The sequence below is a fragment of the Argopecten irradians genome, chromosome 2, assembly GCF_041381155.1.
Source record: "Argopecten irradians isolate NY chromosome 2, Ai_NY, whole genome shotgun sequence".
NCBI lineage: Eukaryota > Metazoa > Mollusca > Bivalvia > Pectinida > Pectinidae > Argopecten > Argopecten irradians.
Window position 1 is genome coordinate 11,013,258 of NC_091135.1, and position 23,900 is coordinate 11,037,157.

At 35.3% G+C, this 23,900-nt stretch overlaps 2 protein-coding genes across 5 annotated transcripts in view; one reads left to right on the forward strand and one right to left on the reverse strand.

Annotated features, from left to right (window-relative positions):
* LOC138314437 (serine-rich adhesin for platelets-like) overlaps positions 1-21,336 on the reverse strand; it is a 60,512-nt gene extending 39,176 nt beyond the window's left edge. For 2 of the 3 annotated variants that reach the window (XM_069254764.1, XM_069254763.1), the window contains exons 1-10: positions 21,135-21,336; positions 19,688-19,763; positions 19,104-19,218; positions 17,921-18,102; positions 16,902-17,062; positions 15,647-15,768; positions 14,238-14,367; positions 12,999-13,204; positions 10,335-10,412; positions 8,412-8,480 (exon numbers count right to left, since the gene is read on the reverse strand). In XM_069254764.1, coding sequence (XP_069110865.1) covers positions 8,412-8,480; positions 10,335-10,412; positions 12,999-13,204; positions 14,238-14,367; positions 15,647-15,768; positions 16,902-17,062; positions 17,921-18,102; positions 19,104-19,218; positions 19,688-19,740 — 1,116 coding nt within the window. In that variant the 5' untranslated portion in view covers positions 19,741-19,763; positions 21,135-21,336. The remainder of the gene's footprint in view (positions 1-8,411; positions 8,481-10,334; positions 10,413-12,998; positions 13,205-14,237; positions 14,368-15,646; positions 15,769-16,901; positions 17,063-17,920; positions 18,103-19,103; positions 19,219-19,687; positions 19,764-21,134) is intronic. The other variant, XM_069254765.1, reaches the window with a different exon arrangement.
* A 60-nt stretch (positions 21,337-21,396) lies between these two features.
* Positions 21,397-23,900, forward strand: part of LOC138314438 (plexin domain-containing protein 1-like) — an 88,877-nt gene continuing 86,373 nt past the window's right edge. For both annotated transcript variants that reach the window (XM_069254767.1, XM_069254766.1), the window contains exon 1: positions 21,397-21,518. In XM_069254767.1, the coding sequence (XP_069110868.1) occupies positions 21,431-21,518 (88 nt within the window). In that variant the 5' untranslated portion in view covers positions 21,397-21,430. The remainder of the gene's footprint in view (positions 21,519-23,900) is intronic.

Below are 23,900 nucleotides of genomic sequence, written 5' to 3' on the forward strand. Positions count from 1 at the left end.
GGCTCAGTGACATCCTCTGAAGTAGGTTGTACCCATGGGTTACTGGCTCATTGACATCCTCTGAATCTGAAGTAGGTTGTACCCAAGGGTTACTGGCTCAGTGACATCCTCTGAAGTAGGTTGTACCCAAGGGTTACTGGCTCAGTGACATCCTCTGAAGTAGGTTGTACCCAAGGGTTACTGGCTCAGTGACATCCTCTGAAGTAGGTTGTACCCAAGGGTTACTGGCTCAGTGACATCCTCTGAAGTAGGTTGTACCAAAGGGTTACTGGCTCAGTGACATCCTCTGAAGTAGGTTGTACCCATGGGTTATATTACTGGTTCAGTAATTTCATTAAAGAAGACATTTTAACAAATGAAACTGACTAGGTACCCTAGATTATCATATCAAATACAGGTACTAATTGGTATAGTATAACTGTTGTGACTTACCTGGTTAGTACTGCACAGGCAGAATTGCACCATTGCTGTCACATATATAACACTCTACACAATACTAAAGCACCCTATAGGGAGTAAACAGCTCACTGATCTAACATGACCCACAGCTGTCTGTGAAAGTTCCACCAAATGGTGAAATGAAAACATTGGCAATGTAATTATACATGTGGGGTGGTATTAATATGTTCTGGGCATATAGTGGAGAGAGTGAGCTCTGGTGCATTAGGACCCCTGGCTCCAGGGCGTTAGGGTGCTCCTCTCCCCTAGTGTGTTATCCTGTTTCAGTTTTTACCCGATAGATTAAGATCTGCAGGAGCAATCTTCAATCATAAACATCGCTCCGACACACTGCAATCATTAGAATGTTTTTATTTGACACTTGACAAGGCTAAACGTATATCCACAGGCCTGGCAAACTACTATAACTACACGGCTCGGCTAATTTTTCTACCACATGTGATACTGCTTAGTTAGATCAACTGGTAAAGTGTGTTTTATTAGAAGTGGTTTCATTATCCTATATATATTAAAGAGAATTTCAGGGTAAATTATTAACCTGACATTTATTGGTGGCTTCATAATGGAGCAAGTATAGTTCCACACAAACAATAACATAAAGAATGACTGTAACTAAATATTCTCACATTGGTTATCTGGAATCTAGCACAGAACAACTTTCAGTCTCAAGGTAAACCACATTCAATGTGTGAATCAAAGTGTGTATTTGATTAGCTGAAGGTCAGCCGAGCTAAAAAAACGGGTGAAGTATGTCTTGTGTATGGATAAGAAAGGTGGCGAGAAGATGAGTAGTTTGATGAGGTTGAGGATAAGATAGTAAAACAAACCCTCGGTTTTATGATTAATGAAGATGTTATGTAAAATGGAAAGCACACCAGGTTTTGGTAGCCTGTCTGGTTCTATGGTGAGGAAGCCTACCTATTTCAGGACGAGAAAGAGAGAAGCGTGGGAAAACAGATTTCTATCCGATCTCTACACCTTTAATAACTTGCTCTGCGGTGAGCAAGGCCCTTCAAACACCGTTATACTTTCTTCTTTTCATAAACATGATTTCGGTTGGCATTACAGCTGCGAAATGTACATGTTTACGTATGCTTGTCAGCATTTGTGGGTATGACTCAGTGGGTGATGTTGTCTGCTCGTTGGTACCTTGGGGAGGTGGCAAATGATACACAGAGACAGCCAGGTATATACACTTACTGGGCCACACCTTTACCACTAATTAAACAATTAGCCACAACATGTAATAACCTTCACACTAAATCATACGACACCTCAAGGTCACCACAAAAACCTGTCGTGTAAACATGCACAGTCAGATTTTCATTTAAATGGATGAGTTATGAAACAATAAATTGAATAATTCAAACTAAAAATTTGGAATAATTAAAAAAAAATCAACATATTTGATCATGCAGTGAAAGGGTGAAGGGCAAAGGGGCCTTTTGTTATTGTACTGCTTACTGACTTGATACTGCATGTTTTATATATAAAAAAAATTCAATGATTTGAAAATGACGGTCCCGTATGGAATCCTCAGAACTTGACAGAAGAACTAAAAATCAGTTGAATTCAACACGTCTCCCTAAGATAGAGGGGATGCTTAGATTAACAGCAATGTCAGTGAATGATTCTATGTGTACGACTTGTTAATCTTATCTTTAGACAATACACATATTTATTAAGTCCAATAGGCCTGAATCACTCATCAGCTAAATCTTGTAGTATGCTACTAGCCAATTATCACAAGGTTTCTAGAAGTGAGTCATATGGGACCTAAGCTTCCTTGAATGAAGGTGGAGATCTTTCATTTGGACAAATGAATACTGCTTTAACTCCATTAATGAAGCTTAATGTGAACTAACTTCCGTTCACGTGCAATTGACATTGGACGTTTTTCGTGCTTGAGGTGAATTCATAAAAGTTTATCTCTGTAAATTATTGTTTACTTTGATAATACTGAAAAATATTTGAATTCAGTTTTTTGAATTCGCAAACATTAATATCCACGAACTTGATTTGAAAATAAAACGCGAAAATGAATGGCCAGGAAAGAAATAAGAGGATCTTACATTATCTAATGGCTATGTAATATTGAATTTAATAAACAAGTTCAATAATTGGATATGCAACGGGCCTTTAGGCGAGGGGCATATCAAATTTTTTAAATGAGATTAATAAATTTCATATTATGTAGCCACACGTGTAAGATTCTATTAACTAGTTTTATGAAAATATGGACTAAACTTTCAATTTTGTTTCTACTTAAGAGTGGCGAAACCAGGCTTAGATTTGACATTTCGGTCTACTAAGAAAATCGTGCGACATCAAATTTTGATCAAGACGTCATTACTACCTGTGACGTCACATTAGTGTTCTTACACATGTGTCTTACGATTTTTATGACATGGCCATATGACATGGCTGAACGGGTCTGTTTTGTGATAAAGCTGGTTAGTCTTTCATCAAATATTCAAGTCAAGGTTTTCAATCTAAATAAACATATTAACTCTTCATCCCATAATGCATCAGGACAAATGTCTTCTTTCAGGTCTGCAGGGTTATTGGGAAGAACTATCCTGTTTGGTCCCTGTGAGACTCAATGCCATTCATTTGAATAAACTTGATAGCAAATTATCCCAGCATACTGAAGGCCTAAAGTCACGTTGTTAGGGCACTTGATTTTTTAAGGAAATACTAAATCTGGATAGACTAAGGACTGGCTGCATATTTGGATGGCAGACGACATAAACAGATTATGGCAGATGCTGCTGCTTAAAGACAGGAGATTTAAATGTCATTAAGGTACTGAAGAGTCTAAAGCAGGTACTGCACAGATATAAAATGTAACAATCAAAGAGTCGTGTAATCAGACTCAGTGTCACTTGCAGTATTTATATCGGCGCTGATGGCCCCCAACATAGTTATAAATAAACAGGAGGTCCCCTTATATCACAGAAAAAAAGTTTTCTTACGGATGACAAGAATTCTCAATTGTAGCATTAATTCAAGCCGATGAAAGCTCCAGGTAGAACTTAAAGAAGGATTAAAATTCATCTATATTAATCCATGGAGGAATCAAATCCTTGAACTTCTACAGGACTAAGGAATTTGAGCAGAGAATGGCTGGTAATTGTGAAGTAATGACACTTGCATCAGAATTGTACTGTATCTATGGTAAATTTCTACCATTTAAACCAAATGCACCAGGTAGAAAATGCGCTGTAACAAACATTTAACTGAATTGATCTGATTGCTTTACGATTTGGTGCACCCTACCCTCAATAGCATCCTAGGTATTCCTGGAAATTATTTCTTTCAAATAGTGTAGTTTTCTTTTTTTCTTTTTTAAAACCAACGTTGAAATTTGTGATCAAGGACACAGACATTGTATTGTCAGTTGTGACATGTTCGTTAATCTACTTTGAAGGAAAGAATTTATATAGCTCAGGAGATAGATGTAGGTCAAAGTGATTAATTCTTCTACATGATACCGACTCAAAAGGAAAATGTAGGTCACAGTGACATAATCCTGATACATGATACAGGCTCAGGAGGAAAATTAGGTCACAGCGACATACGCCTGATACATGATACAGGCTCAGGAGGAAAAAGTGGGTCACAGTGAGTAAATTAGGTCACAGCGACATACGCCTGATACACGATACAGGCTCAGGAGGAAAAAGTGGGTACAGTGACTTACTCCTGATACATGATACAAGCACAGGAGGAAAAAGTAGGTCACAGTGACTTACTCCTGATACACAATACTGGCTCAGGTGGAAAATGTAGGTCACAGTGACATACTCCTGATACACGATACATACTTAGATCATTAGAAGGAGGCAACAACAAACAATGATGAAGAATATGTTCGAGAGTGCTTTAGCCCATCCATGGGCTCTTTAGGCAATAAAGAGTTGTGAAACAGTGAAGACTATAATAACCAGCAAGTACCGAAGAATTATACATTTGCACACAACTAATTAAAGTGTCTGCCCAGGATTAGGCTCAGATGTTTTAGAACATCAGAAGCACAGTAGTGGTACACAGGTGCGTCCAAGTTAATTTGATCCTAATGGGAGCTATATCAACACGGATAATCAGCACCCCCTCGAAAACAACCACTTCCTCTCGATTGTCAAGTGTATACACATGATAAGACGAGACAGTCTGAGGTGATAACTATAAGTCGTGTTTTAGGTCTGCATTAGCCCCACATGGAATCAGGGTAAAGGACACGGCCAACAATGGCAAGTTAAATCCGGTGCCAAGTCTTGCCTGACAAGTGCAGCTTATATCACCTATCAGACATCTCATTCCGCATCACTGTCTCTCGTTATTATCAAATCTGTCTAGTCTACAAAACACTTTTTGCAGGCGTTACCCCACAAATCGGAGACGCTAAATTGGAACTATAATTTGATTACGAGGTCTCTGATATGAAATTTCCCCCATGGATGCTTATCAATGCATCCTACGAATGTTTCAGGTAGACCCTATTACATATACATTCGTAGACCTTACTATGTATTACGGGGTAAGTTAGCACTCTCATCATAGCATCAAATCCTTATGGACTATTATCATAATTCCATCTGAATGAGGCCAGAAATCACCCAGCACAGGTGAACGTTATATCCTATCCTTAGTCAAGGTATACACGACGTTAAATAATACTTTTTACACATAAATTCAAACTATGGATTTGTTAATGTTAGGTGCGAAGGAAACAGCTGTTCATATGATTATCTGATGTTAACACCTATGAAAATTTGAATAAACAAATTTACCAGTGACTTCTGGGTCAAGACTTAACTGACCTATGGTCATTAGCATTCAATACATATCACTTTAGATAAGTACTGCAGCATCGTTTTAAGTTACAGCCTCCAGGATCATGAAAGAATCTTAGAATTAAGTTTTGGACTTAAGTCTGTTTCCTGATCACGAGGCCAGCTGGACTAGAATTTTTTTTTTGAAAAGTTCAGGTACATATGTACTGACATTTAGGTCAAGGTCACAGTAAACTGAGAAAAGAGCACAGGTGATGATTGTATATATATGGTCCACATAATCGAATAACGGTTATTTGAATATTTCGGTTATTTGCATAAAATTCTGCGGTCCCGATTTTTTCCTTCTTTATCTTTGTTTTTCAACTCCGTGTATTTGCATAGACTTTTACATGACCTCCGGTTATTTGAATAAAATATTTTGGGAAATTCTAAAAATAAAATCAAATATTTTTCAATTTTGCAATATATTTTTAGCGAAATTCGCCGATATATGTTTCAAGATACTTCGCTTTTACTAGAAATCATCATGGTGACAGATTAACGTTAATGTATGGCTTGTTATTTTATGCATGAATCTGCAAAGGTATTCGACGCTGTTACGATTTACATCAGCAGCAGTTGATCATAGCTTTAGTATAATCACTGACTCAAACATCTAATTAAAGCATTTGCACTTTCAAATATGTTTATTTATTAACGTAACGTACCTTAGTTCGCGATCGGTTGGAGAAACCATGCTTCCTTACAACAATCGCCACTCATGAGTAGTCTCGTTCAACCAGGGTCTTGTTGACTACGACAGACATGTGCGTATCAAGCGTCTCGTTGAACGAGACATAAAAGCATGCAAAGTCGGCGTGCAATGACTACCGCAAGTTTCGTACAGTATGTAGAATACAAAAGATACTTGCTACGTTGTTTTATTGCTACTTGAATATGCATTAATTTCTGAAATGTTAACAAGCTATTCGCTGTATAGATCAACAATACAGGGAGAATTCTCAAAACACATTTAGGTCCAGTGAACGCATGGCTTCACCTGCCGCCATTTTCGAATTAATACACATGTGTAAAAAACAACACTACTAGTTGATCGGCACTTTGAAGTTTAATCACGATCGTAAGTTCATTTTGCCAGGCAAATGTATGTATATTTGTTTATTATTTAGGTTCAGAATTGTAGACACAAATTCAATCCTGTTTAGTTATTGCATTTGATATCGATCGTTTAGCTGTTTCTCAAATATTCACGTGTCGATCTAACTTTAACAAGAATCTAATATTGGAATATTTTTTGTTATTAAACACTTAAAATCGATTTACAACTTCGAAAATAATTACTTGTGGTTCGTTTTAAGTGTAAATAATTTACATATTTAAACGAAATGATATCTATTTGCCTGTTCACATACATATGTGTGAGATCAAACGAAGGTACAAAATATCATCTCTCCGCCTATTCAAATACTGCGGTTATTTGCATATTTTCTTCTGGAAAATGACTTATTCAAATAAGCAGAATCCTCTGTATATATGGTTTACTTTTCAGCAATAGTGCTAATTTACACCATGTCAATGCTCAAGATAATTTTGGAGGGGTGGGTAATTGTACTTGCACTTTTGAAGGAGAAGGGTACAACTCCTGACTTCTGTGCGAACCCAAAACCCACTAAGAGATATTTTGTCAATATCGATAAAAGTTATGTGGTTAAAAGTAATCAATGATAAACTAGCAATTATGTAAATATCTATCTGAAATAAGGGCACAGTTGATGCAGACTCTTAAAATATGACTGGAATTCATTTGAATTTATGAAATTTCTTCTGATCTTATTTCTGGATGTAAGCGTTCGTATTAGTTTGGTTGAGTAAAACAAATATTTGTAGGGGGAATTTGTACAGGTCGAGCAAGTTTGAAGGGTAATGGAGAGATTTTATAAATTATGAATTATTTAATCTAAATATAGATTTTAGAGGGTATTTTACTCATGTATTCATCTTCACAGGAGCACTGCCATGTGATATTTAGGGGATAAGATGTGTGGCTACACATGAAATACGACAGCAGCAAGCTTAACTTTGTGGTTAATATCTCTGTCATTCAGGAATATCAACATATGGCAGTATTGTATATATATCTTTAGATAATTAAAACTTCTAATATATAATTTTTTAATAAAAAGACGTTTCCATTACAATTAAAAAATTAATGAACGTAACAAGGAAGTCAGAAATATTTGATAGAAATCGAACATTTCAAATATATAAATATCAGGATATATTTGCATTGCTGCTATCAAAATGAAACAAGGAGTGGGACAAAATATCTGATATCATGTGTGAAGTCTTCTGATATTGATCTCCCAAACATCAAAGTTCTTTGCGTCAGTAGATTTTTTGTTTTATCTTAAATCAACGTGAACAGATGTAATATGCTATCTAGCATTGATCTATGATTTTAAAAATAATTGTTTTAAATTCATGAAATCTCTGTTAGGTTGTTTTAACAGTAGTTTCATGTTATGTTATCTGAATACAGGCCAAGACTACAAGGGTTTGCTCCCTTTAGAAATAAGACCAAGTCTCATAAAATAACAAAGGATCCTTAGTTATGTGTAATACTGGGGAAAGGTCTATAACTCTACTGGGTATATCACAATACCCAATTTCAGAAAATGTTTAATAAGAGGTTCACACCAGTTTTTGAAAATCTATCGTAAAAATTTTCACCAAAATATTTTTTTTTTCTGTGTTGTGTAAACACCCCAACATTGGTCACTGCCTCTGGTAATTGACAGCTTCCATGCAAGCTTATCAAGATATGACACTAATTAATAAACAACTAGAGCTGTGATTTACCTGGATAAGACAGATTTCTGCTTGTTTCACTTGAAAGATGAAGAGAGGTTGAATAGATTTATATGTTCTCAAGTGTAAAAACATACACTGTTATGTTTTTTTTTTTGTTTTTGTTTTTTTCACTTTTTTTTTTTTGCTTTTTTTTTTTTGCTTTACATCTAAAGCAGAAAGTAAACATCCCAAGCTTATATGGTAACAGTTTTTTCATTCATCCCTATCCAACTCCAACTATCCCCAACAATTAGGATTAGTTTCTTGGAATAGATACAAATAAAACAGATTTATTTAACAAACCTTTTTAAAGGCAACTGGTGCATCACAGCTATCTTCTTCTTTCAAGACATCAGCCCATTTCACATTTTTCTACAATACAAAAGAATCACAGAGTGTTGTATATCTCTCAATATTGTATATCTCTCAAATATCTCTCAATATTGTATATTTCTCAATATATATATATAGAATCTAAATGAGTGTTCATTTCATATGAAATTTTATGAAACGAGGCTAAGAAGATTTTATTTTTGTGAGACTTGACTAGCAAAAATTTAAACTTCGAGACGAGTTCCATAAAATCTCATATGAAATGACCACATATTTAAGATTCTTTTTATCACCTAACTACAAAAACCTACATTTCAAAGAATCTTGTGTCAAAATGTTTTGCGAAAATCCAGCAAAGGATGCCATTTTGTCCCACCTTCACCGAAATCATAATGTCACATCCCTTTTCCTGACATCTTTTTATTGTTTCGATCTTGAACCACAATGACCTTTAAGCCAATGAAAATTGCTCCAGGTCATATTACATTAGTGTATGAACAGTACCGGTAGACAGTTGGTGTCTAGCAGTGACGTGGTAACCAGCCTCAATCATACTACTGTATTACATATCTACTCATTAAAGATGCTCCCCCGCTGACAAATTGTATTTTTTCACTATCTAAAACAGGAGTAGACGATTTATTATTTTTCTTCAGTTACAAAAGTTCCTTAATTTACACCATTATCACCATTGCAAAGTTCGAGCTTCTAATTTCAATTCAAGTTAAAAATATGAAAAATAATTAATTGTATCCCCAAAAAAATTCTGTGGCATTATATCCTATATAGAATGAAGAACTGATTGCGCACGCACCAAAGGCAAAATAAATAATTTTGTATAATTTTCTGTGTTAATTAGACATATATATACATGATTAAACACCAATTATTGTTCAAATGATGAATATCATTTATGCTCTGTCGGCGGTGGAGCATCTTGGCCTAGACCTCTTGGAAGACATATTGTAAAATTTTTCTATGATGTAATCCACTTTAGCAATTGTCGTTATAAGGCCTCCTTTGTGTCATATTTACTGCCAAAAATCCAGTTTCTCTATGACTTAGAGCTGATCACTCGTAAACTTATACGAATGTAACAACCAAACTAAGGTTGGGGGATGTATCAGAGATAAATCTACATAGCCCTGATCCATAGACTCATAAAATTCCAAAATGTACCATAGAAATTCCAGAATTATTTAAATTTCATATAGAGGGCCCCATTGTTTTGAACAAATCAGGTCAAATTGTCCCATAGTTTTCAAAATGTAGATTAACACTGATGCATACATATCTGTCAAATATTGTACTCCAGAACCTTCCAAAGATTTGGGTTTGTACGCTGATCTGATTAAAATGCCGGGGGGACTGCATTAATAGCTCAAAGATCCTCATAAACCAGACCAGAAAAACTTCGCTTGAGATTTCGTTGTTGAGAAGATAATATCTGACAAGGGATACAATTTATTCAAACATTGATGTCATTATTTTTTACCTTCATCGAGGTATGAATGAAATTTTATTTGCAAACTGTGTAACTCTGTAGCGGATTCTCACTAAAGGTTGTCAACAAAATTTATTTCATAACCCGATGAAGTGAAAAAATAGTTACATCAATGCATATAATATAATATAATATAATTTTTCAGACAACTTGATAACATAAAATATGTTTAAAAGTATACCATTCCATCGATTTTCTAATGGATTATTTTCCCCAAATCAATACACAACGTCAACGTCTCTATCGTGATGTCATGAAAACGTTTGGATTTCGCGCCATTCGTGAATTTTTTCTTTATTGCATTATGAAGAAAAAGAATCTGCCAATCAAAAAGTCAGATTTAGTATGAAAACAAATACAAATTGATTATAGATGACTGTAGGACTTACCTTAGATGAGGATTTACAGCTATATGGTACCCTCCTAGTAGTACTACCACTTGTCTCTCGTTTTAAAACCCTCTTCGGCTGCAAGTAGAAGGTCCAGAAGTAAAATACATTACCATATTTGCAATAATTAGTACCCAGGGCACTTAAATAATTGTAACAAAGGGGGGCTTATTAATGAACCAAAATAAAAGTTGTGGACGAGAAAGTCAATCATATTTTAAATCTTTCTATACCCATGGTACATTTATCTGCTACAGTAAGCATTCATATGCCTTTTATCCTTTGAGATACCGTATTTGACCTAAAGAGGGAGCAGGGCGCGGGTAACTGGCGATGGGGGCTCCCTTATTAAGTTCATTAATTCTAAGGTTATCTGAAACAGACTATAGACCAAAAGCTTGCAGCTAGACTGTCGTCACTTCAAAGGGAACTGCCGCAAACTTTAAAACGGACTATAGCGAGTTTCCCCGCGAACATCCTTTGATGTTTTCTAGCACGTGGACCCTGTTGTCTAGACAGAATACTGAAGTGAAAGGGAACCGAAGGTTTTAATCAGAGCGATGTTGATGTTGCTCACGGTACCAGATCTAAGCTGATGGCTAATTATAATGTATATAACAATATATAAAAATGTCACTAACATTGTAGCTTGTTAGTTCTGCAGTAATACAATTGCAAATCACTTATTGAAAATCCTAAATATATGTCAGTTTAGGCATCTTATAAATCCCACGTGTGTTTTGACTTTTTGCACACTTGAGTTTTTGCACAAGGCCCACAGCAAGACGACCCACAGCAAGACGGTCCCTACGTAAGGAGCATTGCTAGATATGCTTTAGGATTTTCATGCGCAATTTTACTAGAAATATGAAGATTCATTAAAATATCGAAATAAGACATAATAGCACTTTACTCAAGTGAGTGTTGATGCAATTTGAAGAATAAAATCTTTGTTTTTAAGTAGATACAGACGCATTGTTGATGATGTATATAGATCGGTTAAGCTAACTAGCCATTCATTCACAGATCAGCTAGCCAGTCACTCATGATCACAGGTGGCTGACTGGTATGTTTGTGTATCATACACACACACTCTCTCCAGTCTCTCTCCCCTAAAAAAATACAGGTGAACTAGATCGACCCGGCCAAAGTCACTGGTTGTGGCCGTCCTATTATACTAGGAGGTGTCAAGGGTATACATCCTTACTGTCGGTAGAAGTCATGCTCTCAGTCAGTTGCCATTCAATTCTCGAGTCAAATGGAAATCAAGACATCGTGGTCATAACTTAACACTTTAATTAGCCTTAGATAATCAACTGAAGTAGGTGAGGCATTGTTTTACAATCATCAACAGCTTTTATTATACATAAGATTATCATAAACAGAGCGTTACCTCAACAGTCATAGATCGTCAGCCCCTGGACAATGCAGCATTTTATTTTTTGAAGAAAAAAAAGGCAGGGGCGCCCTTATTACAGCAGGCGCCCTCTTTAGGTCAAATACGGTCAAATACGGTATATATTATCATGTCATGATTCACATATGAAAGACTCAAGTTCATGTAATATGAGATATAATGCTGATATTAGAGGTATCACATGTTGTAAAACGTTGTTAGTAAATCTGTGGGATGGGCGCGTTTATACAACTTCAACTCCTCTCCAGAAAAGGGGAGGGGCACTTATAGGGGGAGGGGCACTTATAGGGGGAGGGGCACTTATAGGGGGAGGGGCACTTATAGGGGGAGGGGCACTTATAGGGGGAGGGGCACTTATAGGGGGAGGGGCACTTATAGGGGGAGGGGCACTTATAGGGGGAGGGGCACTTATAGGGGGAGGGGCACTAATAACTGTGAATGACGTATTTAATCTTTCATCAAAATAAATTGATTTGTACTCGTCTAAAACAAAACATTTATAATTCTGATATAAGTGAAAGTATTGAGAATATTAAAACATGGGAATGCTACTTTCAACCATAAGAAGGCAAATTATGCATAGTTATTCGTCTCCTTATTTTGCTTGAAGAATAAAGTTTAAGAACAGGAGACAAAATGGACACATATTTCTTCCATATAAATTAAATCACTATTTAAGAATGCCTAAAGTCAGAGCTTAACCAAGTCACAGTAAAATCACTCATAAGCTCTAATGAGAAGTAGTGTTGAGACAAAGAGAAGGATGATAGAATTCTGACAAACAGATCTAGACAGGGTTTAATTGTGTCTTAATTTATGATAAATGTACCATATTCGACTTAATAAGCATCCAGGGCGCTTAAAAAATTAAAGCAAATCACGTGATGGGATGCTTAATAGAAACAAATTTGTACTCTACAATCATAAACTTTTTTCTACAAAGTAGGCCATAAATCAATTTGCTAAAGAAATTGGTTAGAAAACCAAGAAAGTTTTCATATTTTCAGTCTACATGTAATTCAAAGTAAGTGAATTTATAGCCTAAAAAAAGGGGGAGGGTCGCCTATAAGGATGTGGGTGCTTATTGGGTAGAATATGGTACAATTAATAGTCACACTTACTGAACTCAAGGATGTGGTTATGGGATGGCGCTAATTATTCTGAATCCTAATTCAATTTCCAATACAACAAAAACTTAAAAAGGTCATAAAACAAATCCTCTCAGATATTTGGCTGTGTGAATTTACCGTGCAAGAATTGACATGGGCCATTTCTTCCTTCTCTGCCGTGACAGCACCAGGATTTGGGTTGCGCAGATGGGATTGGATCTGGTACGACTTGTAAATGGAATGCCTGATCGGAGTTGTGATTGTCCTTCCAAACGGAGATTCCACAATCTTAGACATCTGTTGGCTCGCGTTGTATTTATCCAGGACATTAAGTACAGTCTCGCCTAGAAAATATCGGTCAATTATAACGTTGAGGCTAATATGGTGTTTTATCACAAAATCTGTGTGATCCTAGTAATTCTGTGCAATATTTTCGCATAACGGTATATCCCAAATGTTATATAACCTGGAGTGATTTTTCATTGGTTTTGCAATTGTCACTGGTTGTTCGAAATATACCGTATTCGACCCAATAAGCGCCTATGTCCCCATAAGCACCCCTGCCCATTTGTGAGGCCTTGATTTCAATTGCCCAGGCATAAATAAAGACCAAAACTACACAAAACTGTACAGATTTGTAGTAATTTAGTCTTTTTAGTACTTTTTCCATTTTTTAAACACCATGGGCGCTTATTGGGTCGAATATGGTAGGTCTTATAGTTATGTGATCAACAGTATCTAAAGTATTATGTAAGTATTATGTATAGTTTGGGCTCTTTTTGGCCCCCAAATCCATCAAATTTTCAAAACTGTTATTATGTGATTAATTTGTTGCATTTCAAATATTTAGTACATCCCCAATTCAATTATAATGAATGTTTTCTAATTTTGCAGATGCAGTTGCCAATGGAACCCATCAACATTTTTGCATAAAATTATGAAAATTTCGAAACTTTGACAATTTTTGCCATCTTTTGCTAAGTTTTTGTCCATGAAACTATAGAGAGCATCCTCGAAAAAACTTTGTTCAAGGATGCGCTCTAAGGTTTCTCAAACAAAAACCTAGCAAAAAAATGCCAAAATCATCAAAATTTGCACATTTTCATAATTTTATGGCAATTGAAGCTGCAAAATTAGAAAATTATCATTAGAATTAAATTCAGGATGTATTAAATATGTCAAATCCAATTATTTAAATATTAAATAACAGTTTTAAAAAGTTGACGAATGGGGGGGGGGGGGGGGGGGGGGGGGGGGGGGCAAAAAAGGGAGGGGTGGTGGTGGTGGTGGTGGGTGTGTGCTATAACAAGGATTGGGATGGTGAATAGAAAACCTGTTATATGATAGGATATATCTACTGAGTAACGGTATACAAACCTGCAGGCAGCTGTAGTTTAGCATTTTTAGGATCTAGTTTGGACAGTAAAAGGTTATGATAATCTGTCACTGCCTTCGCCATGGATGTCCGATCCTTCTGCGGAACATAATAGATAGACTGTCGTGTCTGCTGTCAAAGAACAAATAGGAAATGTTTTACATGAAGGTATCTTTTAATCTTTCATTTTTGCTGAGAGAAGTAAATATGAAATAGGAATAGGTGCGTGCATATATTGTTATTAATTTTTGCAAGGAAATAATTTCGTGACCTCTTCTTTAATTCTGCTCCACTACCATGCTCTACGATATGCACCAATGCAAGATCTAACAACATGACCCCTATGGTGAGCCAGCAAGATCTCATGTGTGGTCGAATCTCTTGGAAGTAAAATGGCTACTAATAGTCTAATACATCTCGAGATGTTCCAATTTTAGGCCAGGGGTTCATGCAGAGACAACCCTGAATGAGGAGTTATTACATCTTGTATTGAAGCATAGCATATAGAGCATTGTAGTGGAGAAGAATAAGAGGTATAATCTAAAATAGATTGCTTTGTGAGTTGAAATATTTGTGCATTTGTTCATGGTTAACAATAATAAGCTATACAAGTTATTTTACTTGCCATTCTTTCCATTTTATTTGCAAGTATTCAAGTTGAAATTTAAATTTACTTGACCACAAAAATTTAATCATCCGCAGTAATTAATCCGCAGTAATAAATCTACATTTTGAAAACTAGGGGATATTTCCAGCTGATTAGTTGAAAACCATGGGCATGCAAAATCAAAATAATTCTGAAATTTCTATGGTACATTTTGGAATTTTATGAGTCTATGGCACAGGACTCGCATGTTGATTTATCACTGCACCCATAAAAAATAACTATTTGGAAATTCCATCATAGTCCCACCTACTTTGAGATCTAAAAAGATTTGACTGTGTATAGAAGAATGTACCTTTTACCAAACTCTGAACAATTCTTACATACATTTGGTAATGAATACATGGTATTGATACTGTATTTGCAGTAATAAGCGTCCAGGGTGCTTAAAAAATCATAAAAATATGGAACAATAATGTAAGTTATATACGATAATTTTTTTTCTTCAAAAGTCAGCTATATTTAAACTCTTCTTTCCTTTATGATGCATTTTTATGTCGTGAATCACATGTGAAAGACTTGCAATTTTATGCAAATCCATAACACGAATTTCGAATAATATGGGATACATTTTCAATGTCATAAGCATCAAATAGTTGTAACATATTGTTTAATCCATAGGATGGGGTGTTTATATAACTCCTTCTGCAGAAGAGCGGAGAGGGGTGCTAATTACGACAAATACAGTATTCATTTTGAAGCCGAATGGTGGATATGAAATAAGTAGTAATGTGTTGAAGAGTGAACCTGTGATATGCCTTGTCCTGGACCAGCGTACGTGAACCGTCCCTGATCCTCACTACCGGTCACTCCAGTTTCATTGAGGATACTCTCCATGGCCTGGACGTCATGCTCAAACTCATCTGTAACTATATATAGATTGGGTTTGGTATCAAATCACTTTATCACACAGCTTTTTTTGGCTTGATTGGGTTCTTTATCAAATCACGTTATCACACAGAGCTTTTTTCTGGCTGGATTGGGAAAGGATCTTTTGACTTTATTTTGGAAAAATTGGTGAAATGGAAAAGGATTTCACTGGAATAACTTCTAAGATTTTTACTAAAATTTAAAATCATTCCCATTGGGAATAGGGCCCCATTATTGGCCCCAAAAATCCCCCAGAAATGCCCAATCATAAATTAACTAATTAATGTAGCACAACAATGTTGTGTATCAGCGTAACACAGTAAATAGTAAATAGTCTTACTGTTTTTTGCCCAATAAGCGCCTAGCTATGTTTAAAAAATTGAAAAAATGAAAAGGTGCTTAATAAGACCAAATCATTGCAAACCTTTACAGTTTTAATAGTTTTTGTCTAATGCCTGGGCAATTGAAATAAGGTTTAAGGTTTCAAGAAAAAAAGGGGGGGAGGGGGGGGGGGGGGGTTATAGGGACATGGGTGATCATTGGGTCCAATACGGTTAAAGAGATATTGCCTCGAATCAATATGCTCAATAACCATAAGGCGTTGTAGGGTAGAGGCATAATGAATCCGTAACAAAAGTATCGGTAACAAAATCTTCAAAAATATCTTCAAATAAATCAATAAATGTGTAGTGAGATAATGAGGTAACCATGAGATAATTTTTTATTGGCAGAGCAAAACCTTAAAGATGCTCCACCGCTGACAAATGGTAATTTTTCACTATCAAAAACAGGAGCAGGCGGTTTTGTTTTTTTCTTCAGTTACAAAAGTTACTTACTTCACACCATTACCACCATAGAAAAGTTTAAGCTTCTAATTTTACTTTAAGTTAAAAATATGAAAAATAATTAATTGCATCCCGAAAAAATTCTGTGGCACTATATCCTATATGGAATGAAGTACAGATTGCGCATGCATCAAAGGTAAAAGAAATTATTCATATTATTTTTTGTGTTAATTAGACATATATATACATAATTAAGCACCAATTACTGTTCAAATGATGAGTATCATTTATGCTCTGTCGGCGGTGGAGCATCTTTAAGATCCTGAAGTTCTATTTCTGTATAATACCTGTGGCTTTCTGAATCTCCTTTGTAAACTCCAGAGCTTTTTTAGCACTTCTACTCCTACGGCGGCCATTTCTTTTCTGTTCAGGATCGCATGCCAGCTCCCCGAAAACCCTCCTCTTTCCGAGGCTGTGAGCACTTCGACTTCGCTTCATCTTGTTAGAGCTAGAAAAAACAACACAATACATGTAAATAAAGGATTTGAAATGAATGTTATTACTTAAGGAATGAACCAGTCATTTATCAGTGATGGGCAGTATATCATTATATTGATATATCAAGATTTAGTATGTGAAAACAAACTGTATCATGATAAACATTTAGTTGGACACTTTGGAATCAGTGTGAATTTCTGTGACGTATTTTCAATGATGATTTGCTTTAGAAATACATTTAGATCTATTTGTAATCATAACAGAACTGTAGTCTGTGATTGGATGGGGAAACTATGCTTTACAACAGCCACCATGATGTGATTTTATTTGCACTCGGCACATTGCATCATGATGTCAAATGTGTAGATTGTTTGAAAACCCTTTGTTGTGTTTGACTTACCCAAGTTTTTAAGATTATCTCCCCCTAGTTGGAATATAAAGATGATCTCCCCCTAGTTGGTAGTACACTGACCATTCTTAACCCCTTGTTTAAGGATTGACTTACATAAGTTTATATGATTATCTCCCCCTAGTTGGAAGTTACAATGGCCACTTACACAAGTTTTTAAGATTATCTCCCCTAGTTTGAATATAAGATTATTTCCCCCTAGTTAGAAGTTACACTGGCCACTTACACAAGTGTATACGATTGTCTCCCCCTACTCCACTTTACGTTTGAAAATTTATCTTTGGTAATATCAGATTTTGGAAATCAAAATCAACAAACGCCAATTTCATTTATGATTTACGTATTCACTCCTGAAATTCTTTAATGAAATCCTCCAACCAAGAATTAGAAAAATTCAAATATATATCCAGGGCTGAAGGACTGGAATTTTTTAATACAGCATAACCATGAATGCTTTACCTGGGCTTATCTGTTGAAATGGTAGCTCGGCCTGTGATTCGATTCTGTCCAACGCCACGCTCATTTAGGATGGACTCAAGGGCAAGCTGGTCAGCTTCAAAATCAGGCAGACTTTCTCCATCCGAGTCACCATCATCGTGCATGAATTTCGTTCCAGGACGAGTGACCTCAAATTCTCGAACCTAGACACAGATTGCATGAATAAATAGAAAGTCTACATTATATAAATATTTAAACTTATTTTGTGGTTTTCATTTATCTGTAACATTTCATGTATACAATTAAGCAGCATCAGTTTTGTTGTTTTCTACATAATTTCAATGTCGAAGATTAGTTCTAAGAGGATGTGCTATGTTTTAGTTTATAGAGGACAGTCACTGTCACTAGATCTAGAAAACACTCTAGATCATATCCCCTCAGGACTAATCCTTAATTTGCATATTACAGAGTTATCTGCCCTTGCGGGTAGGTATTAATTGTGACATCAAGTGTTTGCAAGCGTAACATCATATTTTTTCAGAGAAAACGACGTAAAAGCGCTCACAAAATAATGACATAACAATCAATACCTAACGGCAAGGGAGCTAACTCTGTAATATGCAAAGACCGAATACTTCCCCCATTCTTGATCAGCAAGACAAAAACTTTATTCTCAAATAACTTCATGACCACAAGACTTCTATAGCTAGTTATTTTCTGATCAAACAACCTAGTCATGTTTTGGATAATAGTTAAGCCAACTTACAACTTGGTCAATAGCCATTAAAATTTATGTTTTCTATATAACAAACAGAAACTTATACAACTTACAAGGGCTTTAACAATATACTAATGCCAGGATACAACACATGTCATATCTTGATACATGTAACAGTCCAATTTGTGATCAAACAGTAGGATATTTTCACATTATGACATCATTATTTTTGGAGAAATTAATGTTGTTTTCTCAGAAAAGTATGATGTTATGTTCACAAACACATAACGTCAGGGGCAGATAACTCTATAACATGAAAATACAGAATAATTCAAATGAGAAGTCTAAATTCCTTTTGGTTGTGATGGAATAAGGTTGTGATTTATCACAAAATTTATCTGATTCCTAATACTTATAATATCAACCAACTGCAGGGTGTATTTTGGTAATGAGCTCATTATTCTTTATTTGAACTAGTATTCAAACCTTAGTACAGGGCTTCTTTGCTGACATTTTCCCTGTCTCGAATCGGTCCTGCCAATCTTTATGGAGCTTTGCAAAGTTTGGAGCAGGACGTGCTTTCTTTGGTACAGGCAATTGGCTAGAAAATGAAAATTAATAAATTAATGATCATCATCAAATACACTACTTTTAAAAAAAGATCTTTGTGCAGTGTGAAGACAACATACTAATGTATGGGACATACATATATACATGTTCACATGGCAAATTTTTGAATTTAGTGTTTAGTTGTTGTTTTTCATCTTCACTGTTGGACCGTAAAATTAGTTTATATTCCAAAGCACTGGCTTGAATAATACTGTGACAGATAAAAAAAACTTTGAGATAATGAGGTGCCATGATAATCAGAAGTTACCAAAACAATGTGGGTGAATTTGAATTGTGATTTACCATTTAGTAATCCCACCTTCCAGTGATTGTGATGTTACGTTTTGATATGATTTTTTTGACGTCACAATCACCAGAAGGTGGGAATAATCGATGGTTAAAGACAGTTGTTACCTATGTCATTTTGATATCTCGAAACCCCTGTATAATTTATACTGTACCTCTTATTTGCCTTTGGGGTCTTTGTATTACTTCGGGTAGTTGCCTTCATCATTTTTCTGCTATGTAAATAATTCACTGTAACATAAAACAAAACATTCTAAATGACAACCCCATCAGATGTGAATTCAGATTAGACTGAAAAAAAATCATATCAAACGCTTTCCATAACTTGACCGATCCATAAAAATCAGTCCTTATTTTCTTTCTTTTAGGTTAATTATCTAAAATATGCTTCAACTAGGTGAACATTGATAAAGTTCTACTGTCAGACAATAATGTTATTAACAATAATTAACACAGTCTAATGCACTTCACTGTTAAGCTGGTTAAAACGACCCATACAATCTTATTTTTTTAGGTCAATAGTTTAAGAATAAGCTAGACCATGTGCCTGTCACTCCAGGCCAGGCCATTAGTGGGCCATTGCCTGTATCCTGTATAATTGATGATAAATTGAAATTAACATGACAGCAGGGGACACTCCTGGCCCTTTTTACTACCTGGCTCCAAAGGTGGTCCCCTTTGTTTGCCTTCCTTACCTGTGCCTGGACAGTTGACACCCTGCTGTGTCAGGGCCAGAATACTTACCTGTAATTATCTCATAGAGGATTTGCCAGATACTTATCAATTAGGGAGTGGTACAAGGGGACATTCAAATTCCCAGCTTAAATAGTAAGCTTGTCCTGCATTTTCCTCATAAAATTGTTTTGGACATTAAAATCTTAAATTTTTAAATTTCAAATCTATTTATTACATGATTGAAATAGAAAAAATATTAGCAATTAAAAAACAGGGGCCACAAAAAAATGAATTTACATGTATCATGTGTCAACCATCTCAGAATGAAGTAGTTGCAATCTAGTTATTGAATCCTTGTTATACCAATACAACATAAGCAGCTTTCGAGGAACAGTTTTGCAAGTCAAATACTATAATAACTAGGAAACTAAAAGACATTATGATGTCTACATAGATCTAAATCTGGTTAATGGATAAAGGGAGATAACCATGCAATTAAAACCTTTAAATTATGAAAAGTTTCTAAGCAAATATACAGGAAAATCACAGTAATATGTTTTATATAGATCCATATAGAAACAAATTGATAACGCCGAGAGAGAGAGAGAGAGAGAAAATATTAAAAGGCATAGACCAAAGCATGATGATCATGGCCCATGGAATGGGATACAAACATGGCCTACTGAGTACAGCTGTTTCGAGGAACCTTCATTCAAATAGGCCTAGCTATAGGCTAATTATTACGGGAATTTGAAAATAAACAACACAGAAATGTGCATGTTATTAAATATCATCACACATATTTAAATCACATACATAACATTCAGTACCTTGAGTAACCGAAGTTAGCGTTCAAACAGCATAAAAAATGTCAACAGACGCTCAGATTGTTATTTATAAAATCATGAAAATGGGCACCCAACTTACCGGTCTTACTGCATAGAAATATCACCAGATCAATGTGTCTTGGAATGAGTTCTTGTCCAAATCAAACTGAATTTTACAAAAATAACTTTAGATTTCCATATCTACCCCTAACTTATCGAAATGCAGCTTGTGTATTTCGCAGGCTCTTTTCACCATCAAATTTCCCGGACGGTTGCGTGTGTTAGCATGGACCAATCAGAGGCAACCAAAACAAAACATTGTACTAAATTTGGAAACTCTCGGGGGTTTTCGGGTCATTCCGCGAGAAATTGCGTGAAACTATTTGAGATACAAACATGGCGCTGACGAAGTTAGTTTCACCTCATACGCTAGTGTTTTTATCAATTTTCCTATGTATACTTGTGGATTTAGGATACTCTGAAGGTAAGACTTTGTTTTATAACGTACATACATCATCTTTAGGGTGTAATCGGGGGACAGTCTCTTTCATGTTGCAAAATTACCTGAGTGAAACATTTTTTACCTGTGACAGTGTATGCACACAACCATCTACAACCTATTTGTACTTAAACATTTTTTTTATTCTGACAATTCGGAATATGCGAGGCTTTAGTTTGAATTTTGAATTATAAATGTTACAATTTCTCTTGAAAATAACGCTTATCCAAATATTGTGACGTAATTTACTTCTCTTTTTACTTCCATTGACCAAAATGACAGCTCGCTGTTACGAAAGCCGGGTTCGCTGGAGCGGAGACGGACTATATTACAGTTCGACACGATCTCAAATCATGCAAATCTAATTGTTTCTTCCTCGATGACACGAAAGACACGAAAGCTTAGCCAGTTTAAACTGAATTGATAAAGAATTTAAATGTTTTAATTTGTGTTCATAAAGGACTGAAAATGTTGGTTCCTTCAGAGAAATCAAATTATGAAATTAATAAACCAGTCCAATAGAAAAATCAGTATAATGATAGTTATTACCATTATTGGTATTTATACGATAACCAGGGATCAGCAATAACTGCAAAGGAAACGTTCGTCTATAAAGATATATATATATACTGTCGTGTTATCAACCCAATACTTCAATCAATATAATGATGATGCGATTAGGCCTACATATTATCCACTTCAGGCTGATGTGTTTGTCACATTTATTTTATTGTGAAATTGTCTGTTAGTTCAGCATCAGCATCTGTAATGCTGCTATAACGTAAGAATACACCTAACGTAACCTGTATAGAAATGATCAATACAACTTACATGACTCTTATATACATTTTTATGTTTGTAGCGCTAACAGTTGGTCTGTTGTTTCTATGTGAATATTTTATGATCTTGTATTTTTCCACCACTTATGAAGTGGTTGTCATTATGGGGTTTGTGTATAGCCATGAATGACGGTTATTTGACGTAGAAATTGATTTCTGACGAGAGAGATTTGTTGGTTGTAACTGGGTTACTATAACAGCAACATTGGGGATATCTCAGCCTTCGAAACTTGGACCTCCACTTTCCCAGTAAAGAGTATTGATTAAATGTCAAGTCCTTTTTCTTTTGCACTTGCAGCTTTTGTTTTATAGAAAAGTTAGTATTCATTGCTAGTGATTCACAGGGTTTATTCCTGTGGTATAAGTCAATGATTTTCATCTATCAGAAGCCAAGCAGATACCAAAATGTATCATATATCATTCTTTCCAAATAGAAATCAGGATGGCAAGTCAAATTAAGTAAAACACATAATGGTATGACAGTCTGAGGATACTATTACAGTGTAGGCCTGCTGTTGTGTCAACATGTACAGTGTTTTTCAAGATAGCTATTTCAATTCTCAGAAAATTATTACAATTTCAATTCTTTGAAAAAATTTCAAATGAAATATCTATACAGTATTATAATTTGTAGGTTGAAAAGCTACTCATTTCATGCAGTGTTTAAAAAGTTGATTTCTTGAAATTGCATAGAAACGATATATGAATCAAATAATATGAATGTTATCATTCATATTATCAAGAAACCTCATATTTCTATAATCTAGATAAAAATGTTTTATGATATATATGGTTTAATACCATAAAACTTTAATCTCAAAATAAAGATACTGAAAAGATTTCTAAATGATATGCCGCATGTAATAACTACAAAGTTGTTCGTGAGAACAGGGTATAATTTCTAAGATTGGAGCTGGAATAATCCAATACGTCGCCCTAGTATTGGGTGATTGAGCATCGATGAGTTCCTATTGGATTACTTAAACACACAGAAAACACAGGAAATTGGATTATTGCACACTGCCTCTAAGCCGATTCTTCAGATCTATAGCATTACATTGATGCTAAATTGTTCTTCGTCAACCAGTCCCTGAAAATCAGTCTTTAGCCACATACAAGTGGAAAGGTTGTAACAAACATCAGTCTTCAGCCACATACAAGTGGAAAGGTTGTAACAAACATCAGTCTTCAGCCACATACAAGCGGAAAGGTTATTTATAACGACCATCAGTCTTCAGCCACATACAAATCAAAAGGTTATAATGGCTCACAATGTTGATTATACTTCTGAAATGTGACAGTAGGAGTTCTTGGATAAAATTTAAAATTGTAAAAATGGTTTTAATTAATGAATGAATTACCTTTGGTGTACATATGCTTATACACGTGACCATGATGCATTGACATGATAACCAGAAAAAACATCTATATCATTAATATTACTGTCAAACCTGTGTAAATAGACCACTCAAATGGCCAAAAAAGGCCTCTATATATATAGCCAAGTGGACAAAATTGTATTGAAAAT